General features: G+C 39.3%; 1 protein-coding gene across 1 annotated transcript in view; it reads left to right on the top strand.

Moving 5' to 3' along the window:
* Nucleotides 1-17,469, top strand: part of SKAP1 (src kinase associated phosphoprotein 1) — a 484,834-nt gene that overhangs the window by 40,818 nt on the left and 426,547 nt on the right. Inside the window, exon 3 of the mRNA XM_087945337.1 lies at nt 13,271-13,296. Within this exon, the coding sequence (XP_087801463.1) occupies nt 13,271-13,296 (26 nt within the window). The remainder of the gene's footprint in view (nt 1-13,270; nt 13,297-17,469) is intronic.

The following is a 17,469-nucleotide window of genomic DNA, read 5'->3' as shown; positions in this document are numbered from 1 at the left end:
CACTCTAACCCAATTTATTTATTTATATTTATTTATTTTATTTGTCAAGCAAGTATTAGATAACAGGTATAAGTATAAACATGGTTATGAATACATGAAATAGATACGAATAAAAAGAAACATTAGAACAGGGACAGTAGGCACGTTGGTGCGCTTATGCATGCTCCCTACGGACCTCTTAGAAAAGGGAGTAGTAGACAGTCTAAGGTTAAAGTTTTGGGGGTTTGGGGAAGAAATGACAGAGTCAGGTAAGAGTATTCAGGACACTGACCACTCTGTTGCTGAAGTCGTATTTCCTGCAATCAAGTTTGGTGCGGTTTACCTTGAGTTTGTATCTATTGTGCGCACTTATATTTTTGTGGTTGAAGCTGAAGTATTCATTGACAGGTAGGACATTGCAATATATATTGTAATTTTATGTACTATACTTAGATCGGACCGAAGGCAGAGTAGTTCTAGGTTGTCTAAGTCTAAAATTTCAAGTCTGGTGGCATAAGGTATTCTGCAACCAGTAGAGGAGTGGAGAACTCTTCTTGTGAAATATTTCTGGACTTTCTCGACTGTATTAATATCCGATATGTAGTGCGGGTCCAGACTGATGAGCTGTATTCAAGTATTGATCTAACAAATGTTAAATTTAAATCTAGTATCAGCCACTCTGTATATCTAATGAAGTTTACTCTTTTCCATAAAAGCAAACACTTTTTAATAATATTTGTAAGTCTGAAAAAAAGGGTGCTCTTAGACCTCTGATGTTTCTATTTCTTGAGTAATGGTTGTCAAGGTGTGCAGGACTAGGGTGTTAGCTTGGGAGAGGGTATGATTTATTACTTCCCTGCTTTTCATCTCTTTCCCTAAACTCTCTCTAAGTAGATCATCAGTGAAGGGACCATTGTCATTCACATTTGCTTTGCTGTCTTCTAATACAGTATTTTCAGGCATATATTGCATTTTCTTATTTCTGTTCCAAACAGCTTATTGTCCTGATTTCTTGTTAAGACAAGCCTGGAGTGCATTGGCCTCATTGCTATGGTAGCGTAGTTGGGTTGTTGGTTTTGTCTGTTATATACATGACACTTGGATACTTAGTTGTTCCACCAGTAGCTTATGTGAGAAAGTAGATCTTTAAAAAAGAATCTTAGGCATCCTAAAAAGCATTAAGCTGGGAGAATGAATTTTGATGAATTTATAATATGAACTACAGTAACTTACAGAAAAAAGCTTACTGTAGCTCACCAGGCATCATTTTTGTCTATTTTTAAGAACATATTTGCATCAAAACCACTGAGTTATTGGGGAAAATCAAATTCTTCCTTCATTATTTCTATTTTTAAATTGGGTTCTCCACAGTTGTTGCCACATGCTTTATGTCTGTAAACTGAAAAAGTTAACTATGGATTAATCCTTGTTGATATTTGGTATAAGAATACTGTGACTAAGGTCACTTAACTTAAAGCAAATTATAATTAAAGGTTACAGTTCTCTGGTTAAGGTGCCGTTCCATAGTATAATAAAGGGGAAATTGTTTCATTACAACTCTCTTGTCATAATATCAAGTCATACTGGTCAGCAAATTCTGGGAGTTGAAGTCCATGTAAAACTGCCAAAATTGTGAACCTATTTTATTCACTATCAAAATAATTTAATTTTGAAATGTGATGTTCAGTGGTTTTGGCAATTTGTAACGACTTGTTTTAACTATATTTTTGTAAGGCTCCCTGAGGTGTTAACAGCACATAATTATTGTATAATTATGTCAAGTAAATATGAAAATATTTGCTTCTAGCAGTAGAAATCTACATTGTACGAACAGAATGGCATTACCTCTCCTGGTAAATGAAGATGATTATAAACAAATTTAACATATTATTTATTCTGCTAATTAGTTTTATTACACATAAGTTAGAGATCAAATAAATATGGTCTCTGATAAATTAATAAAAAGGACTCTGAAGCTCATAGATACCCTGAAGCTATATTTTCTGATAAAAGTCTTGTTGAGCCTTTGTTTAAATGAACTGAACTTGAAATATCTTTTATTTACTAGTTTTTTTAAAAAAAAAATCTTCAAAATTCTAAGTATTTTAGTTCATCTAAATGTTTGTTTTTCAATTTATACTTGAATTTCAGAGATAATAATAAATGAGAAAAAGGAATTTCAGAATAATACATATATCATTAGCTTAACTAAGGAACATACAATATAAAAGGAAAAAAGAATGATATTGCTACACAATAATACTACAAGCCACCCAATGAAGCAGAAGAAATAGATGAACTGTTTGCTAATCAATTAACAAATGTATATAAGAAACATACCACAGTAATAATGGGAAACTTTAACTATCCTGATATCAAGTGAGAGATCAGACAGATTCCTAACCAATCTAGCTAACAACTTAGTCATCCAAAAGGTAGAGGAGGGAACTAAAGGAAAAACTATACTGGACTTAATTCTTACTAATAGAGAAGAAGTGATAAAGGGAGTGTAACCATATCATATTAGAATTCAATATAATGCAAACACATGCAATAAGAACATAGTCCAACCAGTATCTTAAACTTTAAAAGACCTGATTTTAACCAACTCAGGGCCTAAGAAAGATTCCATGGATGAAAATCTGAAAGAGGAAAAAAAACTCAAGAAACTTGGAAAACTCTGAAAAATATTATCATAAAAGTCCAGTCCAGGATAATATTCCTGAAAAAGAAAAACAAGAAATCCATGAAAAAAACAGGATGGTTACACAAAGATCTCTCTGATAAACTGAAAGACAAAAAAGTACGAAAAATGGAAAGAGGGACACATAACTAAGGCAGAATATCAGCAGATAGCCCAAATATGTGAAGTCAGGAAAGCAAAGGCTCAGAATAAAAGTAAAACTTGCAGCAAAAATCAAAGACAAGAAAAAAATATTTCAACATATAAACAAAAAGAAAAAAGTAAAGGAAACAGTTGGAATGAAAGAAAACTCATTCTCTATGTTCTTGTATAGTGTAGATCTTATATCTTAGAATTACGTTTAAGGAAATGAACTTTGAGTAGATGCTGGAACTTTTGAAAATTTCTTATGGTACTTTGAAATAGATTGTGCATATGCATTTATTAATCATCATCATGTCTCTAGGTAGTAGTGGTATCTAACTAAGAAGTAGGAATTAATCTGTATAACAGAATATGTATAGCTGAATAGAATGAAAAGATTTCCATTCCCCAACTTTTTGAAATGTTGTTCAATTAACACTTTTCTTTCTTCTCTGGGTTGTTTTAAAATCCCATTAATCTTCATGAAAACTCTACAATGGAGGAATTGAGAAAACTGAAGAAAGATTGGATGGATTGCAGAATAGAATAGGGAGACTTATGTCTACTCAGTGAGTAACTATGTGTCAACCCCAAAGGTGGATATACAACTTTTTAAAAATTATTTTTTGGATTCTAAGCAGCTTGTGAGGGTTACACTCCAGTTTTCAGTGGAAGAGTATGGGAAAAACAAGTCAAACAAGTCTACATTCTTTGCTTTTTGGGGGGGTAAGAATATAAATAGCACAAGATTATAGATAAGAATCAATTTTATTACAGGCCAGGCAGATTTCAATACTTTATAATTCATAGTGCTATGGCTAATTTCAGTCTTCCCTAAATTTCTTCTATTCAAAATAATGACTGTAATTTTCATCAGTATTAGGTAGCATGGTGATGGAATAGTATGATTGGAGTTATTTTTCTTTTCTTTTACTTATAGCTGACTAAATACTTTCCAAACTTGAAACTGTAAATAATGAATACTGACTAGTCAGGTTGGTTTCACATTTTCTTCACCAAATGTAATGTAAATGGTTAAGGCATCAATGACGCATTCTGCAAATTTCCTTTGTACTTCCGGTCCCCTTTTCCCTCTTCCCTGCTTGTAAACCTGTTTAGCTTCAATTATTTTTCCTTGGGTGGACATTACAAGTTAAACCCAGATTTGTTGAGATCTAAGTTAAATACATGCTGTGTTGGTTTTAGTGTTCTCTGTTGGCCAGAAGTGCAGGAGAGTGTAATTATACCTAGACTTTATGGATCTGTCTCATGGCTTGTTTATTTGAAACAGTTTTGCAGGGTAGAGGTTTTTACTAAATGGATTTCTTTACCTGCCAACTTTCTAAAACCCTTGGTGGCTCCTTGTCCTTAGTTTTTATATCACTGATGGTGTTCTGAGCTTGATCGAATTTTGCACTCAGAGCAAAAACCAAATGCTGACTGTATCCATATCTTCTGTATCAAAGTGGGAAGTTGAACAAATCTGTCTTTGGGAAAGGATCTGCTGCAAAGTATCATATGTAAACCTCATGGAAAGTGTTTTATGCTATTTATGTGCAGCTTTTTTTTCATGTTAACAAGGACTTACTCAAGAAAATATTCTATACCAGGGTCTCTAAACTCTTCAGCTTATTAATCCTTTCATGAAGTTTCAGAGTGTTTATTGGCCACCAAATATTTATTACATGAAAATAATTTAATACTATTTTAAATAATAGTAGTTTGAATAACAACACTGACCACAATAATAATAGCTAGTCCTATCAATCTTTGGGAGTTGTTATCAACAGCTTTGGAGAATCATATTCTATATAATATTTTAGATGTTTCATGGTAGTAGATAGATTTTTTTAAAAAAAACTGATAAATTCATTTTATCATTAGATTCATAGCATCAGGATATTCAAGGCAGAAATGTGGGTATTCTAAATCTAAATCATTATAGTATTTATATTCTTAATATAAAACTAAGCATGTGTTGCAAAACCTGCTATTGTACACTTATGCACTGAAGACAAATTCCTTGGATGTCCAGTCACACATGGCAATGAAGTATTCTATTCTGTTCTATTTGAAGTTAAAATATTAGATCAAAGCTGACTAGCAGTTGATATTTAATATATTTAAAAAATCATGCCCCCTTATGAGCTCTGATTTGAGGTTAACAGCTGTGAGTTTATGTTACTTTTGTTTCCATCCAGTGCTACAAAATATTTTGCTTAATACATTAAGTTTTCATTACACAAAAGTAGTGGAGGAATTTATTCTACTGGAATCATTATATGGATAAAGATTAAAAATCTCAAAAACAAAACAAAACCATATTTTCCCACTATTTTAGCATTTATAGATAAACAGTTACTCATAAAGCACGTGAACATCATTTCCAGTTTGGACCATAATTCTTGAAAAACATTTTATAAATACCTGTAAAATTTCCCTTTTTCTCTTCCTTTTTCTTCTCCTCTGTATGTTTATTCCACTTCTCATATTAATACAAAGAGACAAACCCTACTCTCAGGCTTTCTTTTCGAAAAGAGAACAGAAGTGGAAATGATGAAGACAAAATATTGGAATAAACAGAAAATCAGGATAAGAATTATAAAATGAGTGGGAGATAAAATGAAATATACTTGATACCATGTGGTGTCTATTTGTAAGTGAAGTGGTAAAATCAATTTATTTCCATGGTGAGTCTCTGCATTGAACCTGCTTATGCCAGAATTATGGTGTCCTATTGAAAATTTTTCTTGGCTAGTCTGTGTATACTGCAACTCAGATTTACTTTTGAAAAACCATCCAATGTATTGTATTCAAAATGACAGGGGTTAGGGACGGATATATCAATCCTTTTGGTCAAACTGAAATTGAAAGTGACAGAAAATCATTTTTGGCACCTGGCATGATAAATGTTATGAAGAAGACACATTCAAGAGAGATTAAGCATCCCTCTCAAGAAAAGAAGACACAAATTCACTAAATAAAAAATATTAGTGACTTAGAATTAATCTTTCCGATTAGAAATCATTCAGTATAGAAGAAAGAATGTCCACATTGGAGAAAAAATAATCTTAACAAATAGGGAAATGCAACTGAACAAATTAATGTCAGAAAATAAGAAATAAGAAAAAAGTTTTGTTAGATATTGCTAAGAAAGGTTTGTAAAGAAGGCATATCTGCTTTTGACTGATAAAACTATTAAATCCATTCTTGTGCAAAGAATCAGAACCATTTATATGCCTTTCATAATTGTATTAAACCATGGTTTGTTTTATCATGGCTTATCAAATATATTAAAATTAGATTAATTTACATGTTGTAATAAGCCAAAAACTAAACAAACTATATTTTGATTTAGTTGCTGGGTTGTTATCAGTGCAATCCCATGAAGTCTTTGGGTTTGTAATGGGGGGGGGGGGCAAATATCTTTGAAACAATATTCAGAAATTTTGTGACCGGTATTCAACTCTGGAGTTCTGACAGTATGTGATACACTGCATTATTAATCATATTTAAGGATATCATATTTTAGGATATAAAAAATACATACCAAGCTATATGATATAACACTAGATTAAAGATGTTATGTTGGAACCTTGTGTTAGCAAGTTCTTTTTTTCCTGTAGGATTTTAAAAAAACACATACAAAACAAAAATGCACACAAAAATATAGTATAACATCACAGATAGTAAGATTATATTTCTCTTTTATCTGGTTTTGTATTTTATGTTTTATCCTATTGTTATCTGCTCAGAGTTCTATGAAAGGTGTGGAATGTAAGTAATAGAAAGTTAAAAAGAATGTATCATTTATTACAGTTTAATATTTAATAATATTTATTAAAGTAAATATTAAAGTATCATTTTTATTGCTGCCACAATAAAAATACTCTCAGAAGCTTACATAGAACAGATATAAATTACAACTACAGTAGAAATAAAACTGCAACAAAAAATAAAAAAATAATCATATGAAATAAACTGCAAATAAAAATAAAGATGCAATATTCATATCTGGAAAAAGTTCTCTAAAAAATAATTGGTGGTCCTTCAGGAACTTCTGAAGTGCCAGCAAAGAATTAGCTGGTCTGATATCTATAGGAAGGCTGATCCACATGGTCAGCACTGCTAAAAAGAAGCAGCAGCATCTCACCTCAGCTCTCCAAATCTTCTCAAAATGCAAGGTTTGCAGCAATTTCTACTTGATATGTCTACTGGTTGAGCTTATAATGATGGGAGCATGTAGTTCAGTAGTGTGTTTCAAAAAAGTTTACCATCGGTTTGGTGGGCATGGCTTGGTGGGCATGCTTTGCATGTGTGCACACACTTTGTGCATGCGCGTGCACCAAATGCGCACTTTGCACAGGCGCAGAGGCTTTCTGACTCACCTCCTGCAATCCTACACTCTCCCTGTTGTTTCAGCAGCTGATGCGCAGCAATCTGTTGTGCTGCGCAAAGCAGCTGCACTTCAAAAGCAGGACATAAAGGTCAGTATGGGAGCCTGGGTGGGCGAGCGGGCCCAACAGCAGAGTGTCTTAGAGAACTGGTTCAGTCTCTTCTGTTCTTCGGTGATACCGGTATGCTAGAACCGGTCCAAACCAGTAGAATACCACCACTGATGTAGTTATGAAAGGATATGTGTGCCAAGCCATATAAGGGTTTTATAGAATAACACCACTGCCTTAAATTTGACCAGATACCAATCGGTTACCAATGTAGGGTCTGCAAAACTAGTGCAATATGTTCCCTCTGTTGTGGGTGTTTCATTTTGGGCTAGTTGTAATTTCTGAAAACTCTTTAAAAGCAGCCCTAAGTATAGCATACTACAGTACTCTAAGAAGGGCATGGGCTACTGTAGCCAAGTAAATATAACCTACACACACACACACACACACACACACACACACACACACACAAAATTAGCCGTTTTCTTTATGATTATGTTATTTCAGAATTTATTTTTAATACTGCCTATTTCCTCCTAGTTTGCTCACAATAACAAGCTTATTAGGTGTGCTGATCCAAGTCACCCAGTCAATCTTCATGCTTAATGTGGGACTAGAACTCACAGTTTCCCAGTTTCTATCCTGATGCCTCAGCCATTAGGTCTTATTTTCTCTTTGAAAATGTGGCAGAAATGTCATTTTTACTACTATTTCAAGCAATATTATTTGACAAGAAAATTCTTCAAAATATTTCAAAGCTTTAATCAAGCATGTCCTTGACTACTGTCTTCTGACCCAGCCCTTTCATATCATTGTAAAGTACCCTTTTGTAAAGTATTATCAGAATGAAAAAAATGAATGAAATCAAATATTGATCTTATTACATTACTTTCATGGAAATATTAGTAGTAGGGACCCAGGAATCACATTTGAACCAAAATAAGGAGGAAAAAGTATTATAATTTATTAGCAGTTCGTTTATGTTGAGGTGAGATTTGACAAATTAAAAGCCTTGAGGCCTATATAGTTTTATCCTATGGGTCAGTAATTTTTATATTGTTGGAAGAAATGTCCATCTGGGTTCAGTTCCAAGTGGGAAGAAAGACACTGGAAATACGGAGGTTGCTTGGAAGGATGGCTTAATGGTGAAGCAGTACCACCAAGCACGTGTGATTCTGGGTAGATGACCACATGGAAGAGAGAGAGAGAGAAATTTATACACTCTTTTGGGCTTTGAATTTGAGCTTCATGTTCCTGTGGCAAGAGATCCTATTGGTTGCAGTTAGACTCCCATGGGCCTATGCAGTCATAGTTGAGATTGTCTGTGTCCCAGGCTTGGTTGAAACTTGCTGGGTGATACAATGAAGGGCAATTTCCCATTGTGGCTGAATGGCTTTTCCCTGAAGGATAATCCCATTATCCTGGAGCTGAGGTCTTTTGTTTTGTAGATAGAATGGTCCAGTCTTTTGTCTTGTAGATAAGCTGGCACTAAAATATCTGCTGGGGGCAATGAGCTGGAGTTTTTTGTTTCTCTTTCCTTTAAGTTTTCTGTTTCTCTTTTAGGGGAAATATTCTGCCTTTTTAATATTTCCTATAATATCTCATTCTTCTAGGAGAGGGGTGGGTGCTAACTTTCTACAATATTATATCTTAAACTAAGATCCAAGTCATATATGTGCCATTGAATCAGCTTTTATATTGGGATAGATAACTAAATGATTGAACGCATCTGCTGAGAAATCCTTGTATGGCTGTAGAACCCTTTATTGCTACTGAAATTTCATTGTATGATTTCCCTTTGAAATCTATGGTGTGGCTTGCACATCTTTAGTTTTATTGTTTTACTTCCTTTGCACTGAATTTTGCTATTTTTAAGGTTATTATAATGCTTAATGTTTTAAAATTTTCCTTGGTTTACTGATTTTTTTGGGGGAGGGTCCTCCTGTTTAAATATTAAGTGCCACCTCTCAAGTAAAATTAAAATGTTGGCTCATTTTTGCTTTATATAAGTAATTTGCAGGTGATTTTTGGCCAATTCTGCACTTCAGACTGTTGGAAGAAAAATCCTTCTAGGTTCAGTTTGCTCTACTTTCCTGATGTGCCTGCGGGGCAGGCACTTCGAACATGGGTGGATGGATGGAGGGAGGGAGGGAAGGGGAGAGAGAGAGAGGGAGGGAGAGAGAGAGAGAGACAGAGAGAGGCAGGCAGGCAGGCAGGCAGGCAGGCAGGCAGGCAAAGATAGATAGATAGATAGATAGATAGATAGATAGATAGATAGATAGATAGATAGATAGATAGATAGATAGATAGATAGATAGATAGAAAGATAGATAGATAGATAGATAGATAGATAGATAGATAGATAGATAGATAGATAGATAGATAGATAGATAGATAGATAGATAGATAGATAATAGATAGATAGATGATAGATAGATAGATAGATAGATAGGCAGGCGTAGATAGATAGATAGATAGAAAGATAGATAGATAGATAGATAGATAGATAGATGATAGATAGATAGATAGATAGATAGATAGATAGATAGATAGATAGAAAGATAGATAGATAGATAGATAGATAGATAGATAGATAGATGATAGATAGATAGATAGATAGATAGATAGATAGATAGATAGATAGATAGATAGATAGAAAGATAGATAGATAGAAAGATAGATAGATAGATAGATAGATAGATAGATAGATAGATAGATAGATAGATAGATAGATAGATAGATAGATAGATAGATAGATAGATAGATAGATAGATAGATAGGCAGGCAGGCAGGCAGGCAGGCAGGCAGGTAGGTAGACAGAAAGACAGGCAGGTAGGTAGGGAGGCAGGAAGGGAAGCAGGCAAACAGACAGACCTTTTGGATGGATGGATGGATGGATGGATGGATGGATGGATGGATGGATGGATGGATGGATGGATGGATGGACAGACGGACAGACAGACAGAATGTGACAGCGGCGGAACTTTGGGAAAGCGGTGGCAGCAGCTTTTCCCAATGTGCTGCCGCATTGGAGGCTCTGGCTCCAGAGTGGTGCTACAGTCAATGGGTGAAACTGCAGGGCAGGCCGGTGCCTCGAATGCCCCCTTGCCGCCTCTTAGCACCCCTCTGCCAGCCCCCTTGGGAATGCTAAGAGGTGGCAGGAGGTGGCGTGTCAAATGTGGCCATGGTGGCTCATAATGTGCCACCGCTTCCGCATTGGAGGCACCGGCTCTGGAGCGTTACTACAGTCAATGGGTGAACCTGCAGGGCCGGCACCTTGAAAGCCCCCCTGCCACCTCTTAGTGTCAGGGGACAAGCAGAGGAGCGCTAAGAGGTGGCGGCGGCGGCGTGTCAAACGCAGCCACGGCGGCACGTAACATGCCACCGCTTCCGCATTGGAGGCGCTGGCTCTGGAGCGGTGGTACAGTCAATGAGTGAACCTGCAGGGCTGGCGCCTCAAATGCCCCCCTGCTGCCTCTTAGTGCCCCCTGCCAGCTGCCTTTCCTCTTAGCGCCCCCCCTAAGGCATCCCGCCCCCCCAGGGGGTGGTACAGCCCACTTCGGGAACCACTAGTTTAATGTAACCAACCAATTGCTGGAGGGAAATATTCCCAGCAGACAGTCCAATCAATTGGATCTAAAACTGTTACTAAAATATATCCAGCTGCTAGAGTATTTTTGCTGTAAAGCAGGGGTCGCCAACCTTTTGGAGCTCAGGGACCACCAAACTCATAATTTTACAACCCACGGACCACCTTCGCTCAAAGTTTCCTGCGCCGCTTACGCTTCAGCGCTTTGACTCCCAGGGAAAGGAGTTCCCTTTCTCTCCCTTCTCACCTCTACCAGGAAATTACTGTCCACTGGCCGGCTGAGGGTGGGCAGGCAGGCAGGCACGAGCCGGAAAAGCAGTGAATGTGAGCCTTCATTGAGCCCCGGTCCAGTGGGGTGGGCAGGATGAAGAGGGGCACTCCAACCCCATGACGACTCCAACCACAACAGCCAAGAAGGTGGCGGCTACAATGGCGGCTAGGCCCCATTGTGGTGTAGCTATGGAAACGGGCAGCGATGGTGGCCACTGAGGGACAGAAAGGTTGCTGGAGCGGCGAATGAGGCGCTCCAAGCGCAAGCGGCTCCCATCACTGCCACCGCCATTTCTGAGGGGCGCCTCGGCTGCCATGGAAGGCTGATCGGTCAGTCTTCTGATCCAGGAAGGAGTTTGGCCAAACTCCTGTCCCTGGGAGACATCCAAGCAAGGTGGGGAGCAGTGGTGGCATTCAGGGCAGTGGATTCGGCTAGTAGGCACTTTGGGAAAGAACCAGGGAGAATTCTGGGAAGCCTTGCTAGCCCACCCCCCACTGCTGCCACTGTCCTTTCTGAAGTGCCGCCGCAAGCATTCCAAGCAAGGTGGGAAGTGGTGGCAGCAGCAGCATTCGGGGCAGGTGATTCGGCTGGTGCAAGACACTTCAGGGAAGAGTCAGGGAGGGTTCTGACACTGCCATCTCCTATGCACTCCCCTCCCTGGACGCATCAGTTCACCCACCAGCATCACCACTTTGCCAGTTCCCTTTGGCTCACAACAATGGGCATGGAGTGTGTCTCCCTCCCTACATGAAATGTGTTCCCCTCACGCACCCAATTACAATGGCAGGTGCACGAGAGGGGTGCTTCGCCAGCAGGCCCTGCAAGAAGTGCGGAAAGGCACAGCTTTTCCCCATCCACTGCCAGACCCAACATGTGGCGCCCAGCTGGGCTTACCCAAAGGTGGGCAGGGTAGGAAGTGGCACCCCTTCCAAGGCTGGAGGAAGAGGGCCTTTGAGCCTCAGACATCAGTTTGGGCAGTGCCCTGCTGACTCGCCTGCTCACGGAGAGGGAAGCCCCTTTATCCCCGAGTCACGTCTTCCCAGAACACCGACCAAGCAGGGAATTTGGCTGCAACCCTCAGCTTGGAACAGAGATGTGGTGGTTTAACTATGCCCCCCTCTTTCTGCAACAACACCGTTACCTCGTCCTGGCTGGCGAGATTTCCAACCCCACCATGGGCAGGTCCCATATTTCAGAGCTGCAGTAGTCACAAGACTGGCCTTTTGGTCATTCCGGAGCAGCTCCGGGATGACCAAAGGGCCAGTCCTGTGACTACTGCAGCTCTGGAATAAGGGACCAACTTTCCCAACATCAGCCAGCCACCCTGTGCGGATTTCCCCCCATCATTGGCCTTACCTTCCAGTTCCAGCTCATGTGGCTCTATTCAAGGTAAGGTTTGCACTCAGATGAAGGGTGGGGGCCAGTGGGTGGGCGGACCATGTGGGTGGCACAGCCTTGTGTTCCCACGCAGCCTGGATTAATTGCTTTGGGGGGTGCTTTGGGGGGGACATTTCTCTACCACCCACCAAAATTTTCTTGTGACCCACCGGTGGGCTGCGGTCACTGGTTGACGACACTGCTGTAAAGGACTTTAGACAGTTTTGGAGGAGCCAACAGCAGATTTGAATGGCAGCTGGGAAATATAGGCATTTGCAATAGGCCTGAAATAGAAAGAAGAAAATGTCTGCTGTCAGGAAGTGGTGATGGTTAGTACTAGTGATAGCCCAAGCAGAAAGTGTCAATCTGCCCTAAACTGCACTTTAATGTGATAATGGAGCTTCCTTCAACTGAAAGAACTCTTCCAGAAAAATCTTAGTGCTAATATTAGTTTTTCATCAGTTTTACAGTTAGGTATCAAAAGATACTTGCTACTCATCTTTCATCATGGAAAGATGCTAGGGTTTTGATCAAGTCTGACTAGTTTCACTTCTCTAGATTTGGATTTGCTAAAAATAGTAAACTAATAACAAGAATAATAGAAAGATTCAGTCCAGGTAAATGCATACAAAATGGAACTTTAAAAACTGCCTAATATATAGTCTGTTAAGATGTCTAGAAATAACAGGAGAGTCAATTGAATACAAACTTTATATTTATGGATGTAAACATTTGTGTAGATTCTGTTTTTCAACAGGTCTTTGTCATTTGTTTTATTTTAGGTATCAGTGGGGATTCTTACCAGGAGGTAAGTGTACATTTAACTTTTTTTAAAGAAAGTTGATGACGATGTAGACCAGGATGTCAAAGTCATGGCTCATTGGCCGGATGCGTCACACGCTGGCCATGCCCACTTCCGGTTTAACAAAGGGCGAAAAAGGTGTGATACGCCATGTGATGACATATTATTGCAAGTTTGATACCTCTGATGTAGATTAACAGTCTTTTTACATATGATAGAATAATATATTACATTGAAAATAAATCTGCAAACTTTATTAGCTAGCAATTTTTTTCCCCTAACATGTTAGCCTGGGATCTCTGTTTCCTCCCTCACCAATTCTTTACAGCAGTGGCCCCCAACCTTTTTTGTGCCACAGCCCGGTACCGGCATCACAAAATGATCCACGGCCCGGTACCGGCATCAGCATGCATGACAAGGCAAGGCGAGCCAAGCGGCCGGCCAGCCAGCCGTACCCCACTTCTCCTTGCCACCTTCAACTCCTCCTTTGTACCTTTGTCGATGGGCTTCGCTTCGGGACGGCTTCGGGACGGTCGCTTGGCTCGCCTTGCCTTGGGTGCTGAAAGAATCCTCGTGCCTTAGTTTCGTTTGAAGCCCCCCCCCCTTCGATGAAACTAAGGCGCGAGGATTCCTTCAGGACCCAAACGCCGCTTTCCAACCAGAAAAGCTCACCCGGAAGCACTTTCTCGTCAAACAAGATGGCGGCGCCCAGCAAACCGGCGGCCCGGTAGGAAATGTTCCACGGACCAGTACCGGTCCGCGGCCCGGTGGTTGGGGACCCCTGCTTTACAGTTCATTATATAGTGTAGACATGGATTTCCTATATTTTGGCAGCTTGCTTGATTACCATGTAATTCAATTCAGTTCAATTCTGTTAAATTCTCTGAAATTGGTTTGGAAAAAAAAATCTGAAGTATTATAAAGAGAATCAGTTATTTTTAAGTAAAAGTCTTGCAGACTTTTCCATCATGTTCTTTGATATCCATCTCCCCCCGCCCCATTTCCTAGAGGCATTTTTCCTTTTATTTTTCTTCTCTAGGATTTAGTATGTGGTTCTTGTTTTATTCCTCCTTACTTTATAGCATTGGGTCAGGGTAATTGTGAAGTATAAGAAGATAAATTTATAAAACTTTTTAATTTATATGTAATATTATAAACTGTTTTTAAAAGAATTATAATTTTTTTTACAATTCAATAAAAATGTACTTAATGTTCAGTCATTTTTAGTATAGTTTATACTAAAGCGCTATAGATCCATATGTGTTTCATTTTTGTGTATGTCAGTTCTTACATTTAGAAAATCAAATGCAATTCGTGGTGTTTAAATGCCTTGACAGGTTCAGCATGGTCCCTTTCTTGGCAGTATTGGAAGAAATGTCCATTCGGGTTCAGTTCCAACTGGGAAGAAAGTCACGGGAAGCATTGAGACTGCTTGGAAGGATGGTTTAATGGTGGACAGGATTACATGGTTAGAGTCCTGGGCAAAACTGAGCACATGGTTGAGAGAGGGAGAGAGATTTACACCCTCTGTTGGGCTTTAAACTCGCTTCCTGTTCCTAAGGCAAGAAATGTGTCCTGATAGCTTGTCAGACTCCCATGGGGCCATGCAGGGGTAACTTTGTAGGTTGTTTTGAGTCCCAGGCTTGGTTAAATCTTGCTGGGTGATGTAATAAAGGGGTTTGGGGCAATTCCTATTATGGCTTAATGGCTTTGTCTAGTTTGGATCTGAGTGAGGGCTAATCCTGTCACCCTGGAACTGAAGGTCTTTTGCGTTGTAGATAAGATGCCCCAGTCTTTTGTCTTGTAGATGGCACCAAAATATCTGCTGGGGCTCAGTTTCTGTGTCCCTTAAGATTTCTATTTCTCTTTTAGGGAAAATATTCTGCCTTTTAAATATTTCCTAGAATATTTCATTATTTTAGGAGAGGGGTGGGTATGAACTTTTTACAGCAGAGAAGGAAAATATTTTTAAAAGACATGGCTTGCAGACTAAATGCTACAGATTTCAGGTTCTCTGTAGCACATGGCCAGTTATTCCTTGCCACAAAAAGAAATGGTACATATGTATACTACACACACACGTGCGCGCGCGCGCGCGCACACACACACACACACACACAATCTGTTTTGCATACATAGTGGAAAAAACAATCTTGAGAGTTAACAAATTTGATACTTGCTTTGGAAACTGCAGTGCCTCCTCTTAGAAGGCAACAAAGAAAACCAATCATAGAGAGGATATGTAGCGTCCCTGACAATCCTGTATACTGCAGTGAAGAATTGCTTATATGCTGTGTTCTGGATAGAAGGAAATGAACTTCCAATAATGTTTTCTGCTGTCCTCACCACTCTCTGCACAGCTTTCCTGTCTGAAACAGCAATACTTTCAAACCACACAGTAATACAACAAGGGGTGGGCTTCAAAATTTTTAGCAATGGATTCTCTGCCCGGTTGCTGTGTGGGTGTGGCCTAGTCAGCCTCCTGCACCCCACAGGAGGTGGTGTTTTTGCCCTCCCCAGTCTCCTGAGATTTTCCTTGAGCCTCTGGGAGGGCGAAAATGGCCTTTCCGGGCTCTGGCGGCTCTCTGGAAGCCAGAAATGGGGCCATTTCTGGCCTTCCCGAACTTCTGGGAGACCTGTTTTTCACCTTCCACAAGCCTCCATGTGGTCATTAGACTTGCCTGGGATCCAAAATGGGCCACATGGGACTCCTGGGAGCGGAAGGGAAGGGATGGGTGAGGCCAGCCAGGATGGGATTTGGGGGTTCCCCCGAACTGCACAGAATCTTAGCTAGGGATGCTCCCGAACCTCTGCGAACCCCCAGCAGCCCACCCCTGAATACGACAGGATATTTTCAATCATTCCTCTAAAGAAAGTGGTAAGGAGAGGGGAAGATAGATTTGCTCTTCTCATATGACACACAAAATTCAGGGGCTGCTGTGACCACTTCACCAGTGTCTCACTGTTGAGTGACCAGGTTAACCTGCTCTTTAGCTGCATACTCAGAAACATGATATTATTACCCACCTCCACAGTTGAATTATTAATACACAGAGGTGTATGGCTGTGCCACAATGAAGGTAATTACCATCATTATGATCCTGAATAAGGCTCACTGCTGTTGTATCATCTGCAAACTTCACAATAATGGTTGGTAGCAAACATTGCACAACAGTCATGGATCAGCCAGGAGACCAACAGCAGACTGAGCAGACACAGCCCTGAGGAGAATTTGTGCTCAAAAACATGGTGTTAGAAATATTAGTTCCAACTCTCACATACTGGGGTCTATCAGTGAGAAAAGTTATTAAGTTAGTAGCACAATTGTTAAATGAATCTGGCTTCCCCATTGACTTGGTTGCAAAAGATGATCACATGACCCTGGGACATGCAGCCTTCATAAATATGAACCAGTTCCCAAGCATCCAAGTTCTGATCATATGACCATGGAGATACTGCAATAGTCATAAATGTTGAAAATATGTGTTGGCGTAAGTCATTTTTTTCAATGCTGTTGTAACTTTGAATAGTCATTAAACAAATGGTTGTAAGTTGAGGACTATGTGTAATGATATACTTTTTCAGGTGAGGGACATTTTTCATAGATTGCTCCTTACCTGAAAATAAGTTTATAAAATCATTGTATGACAACATGACTGATTCTAAACTAGATGTCACTAATCCTAATATCAGTCAATTAGCAGAGACATGCCAGAGACTGGACAAAACAGTATACATACTGCTATACACTTTTACTTGGAAAAATATATATAAGAATAATAAGACCTTGCATGTTGATGGCTGTGATGTTCTCTGCCTCCCATCTCACAGTGGAACTGGTTTGGTTAATATTTGCTTCATGTTCATGAAAACAATCTGCTTAAGGTAAAGCTTTTTTCTTCTTAAAAACAAGTTTGATTACATAGAATATTTTTTAAAATGTCTTATATTAATTTAATTTTCTTCATTGGCTTCAGAATAAAATTCCCATATGATAGTCACTCATCCTCATTCAGTGTCAAGGGGAGGTGGAACTCCATTTCTAACACATGTTCATCTCTGGCAACACAGAAATGTCAGAAATCCAGTGGTGCCTTGAATTCCCACTAGGATAGTGTTATCACATTTTAATATGAGTCTCGGTACTTTTAATTGCTTTCAAATCGTTGTTTCCCTGCA

Source organism: Notechis scutatus, chromosome Z, assembly GCF_049901735.1.
Source record: "Notechis scutatus isolate UNSWTSFEM ecotype Mainland chromosome Z, rNotScu1.2, whole genome shotgun sequence".
Classification (NCBI taxonomy): domain Eukaryota; kingdom Metazoa; phylum Chordata; class Lepidosauria; order Squamata; family Elapidae; genus Notechis; species Notechis scutatus.
This window is presented reverse-complemented; position numbering and strand designations above follow the sequence as displayed.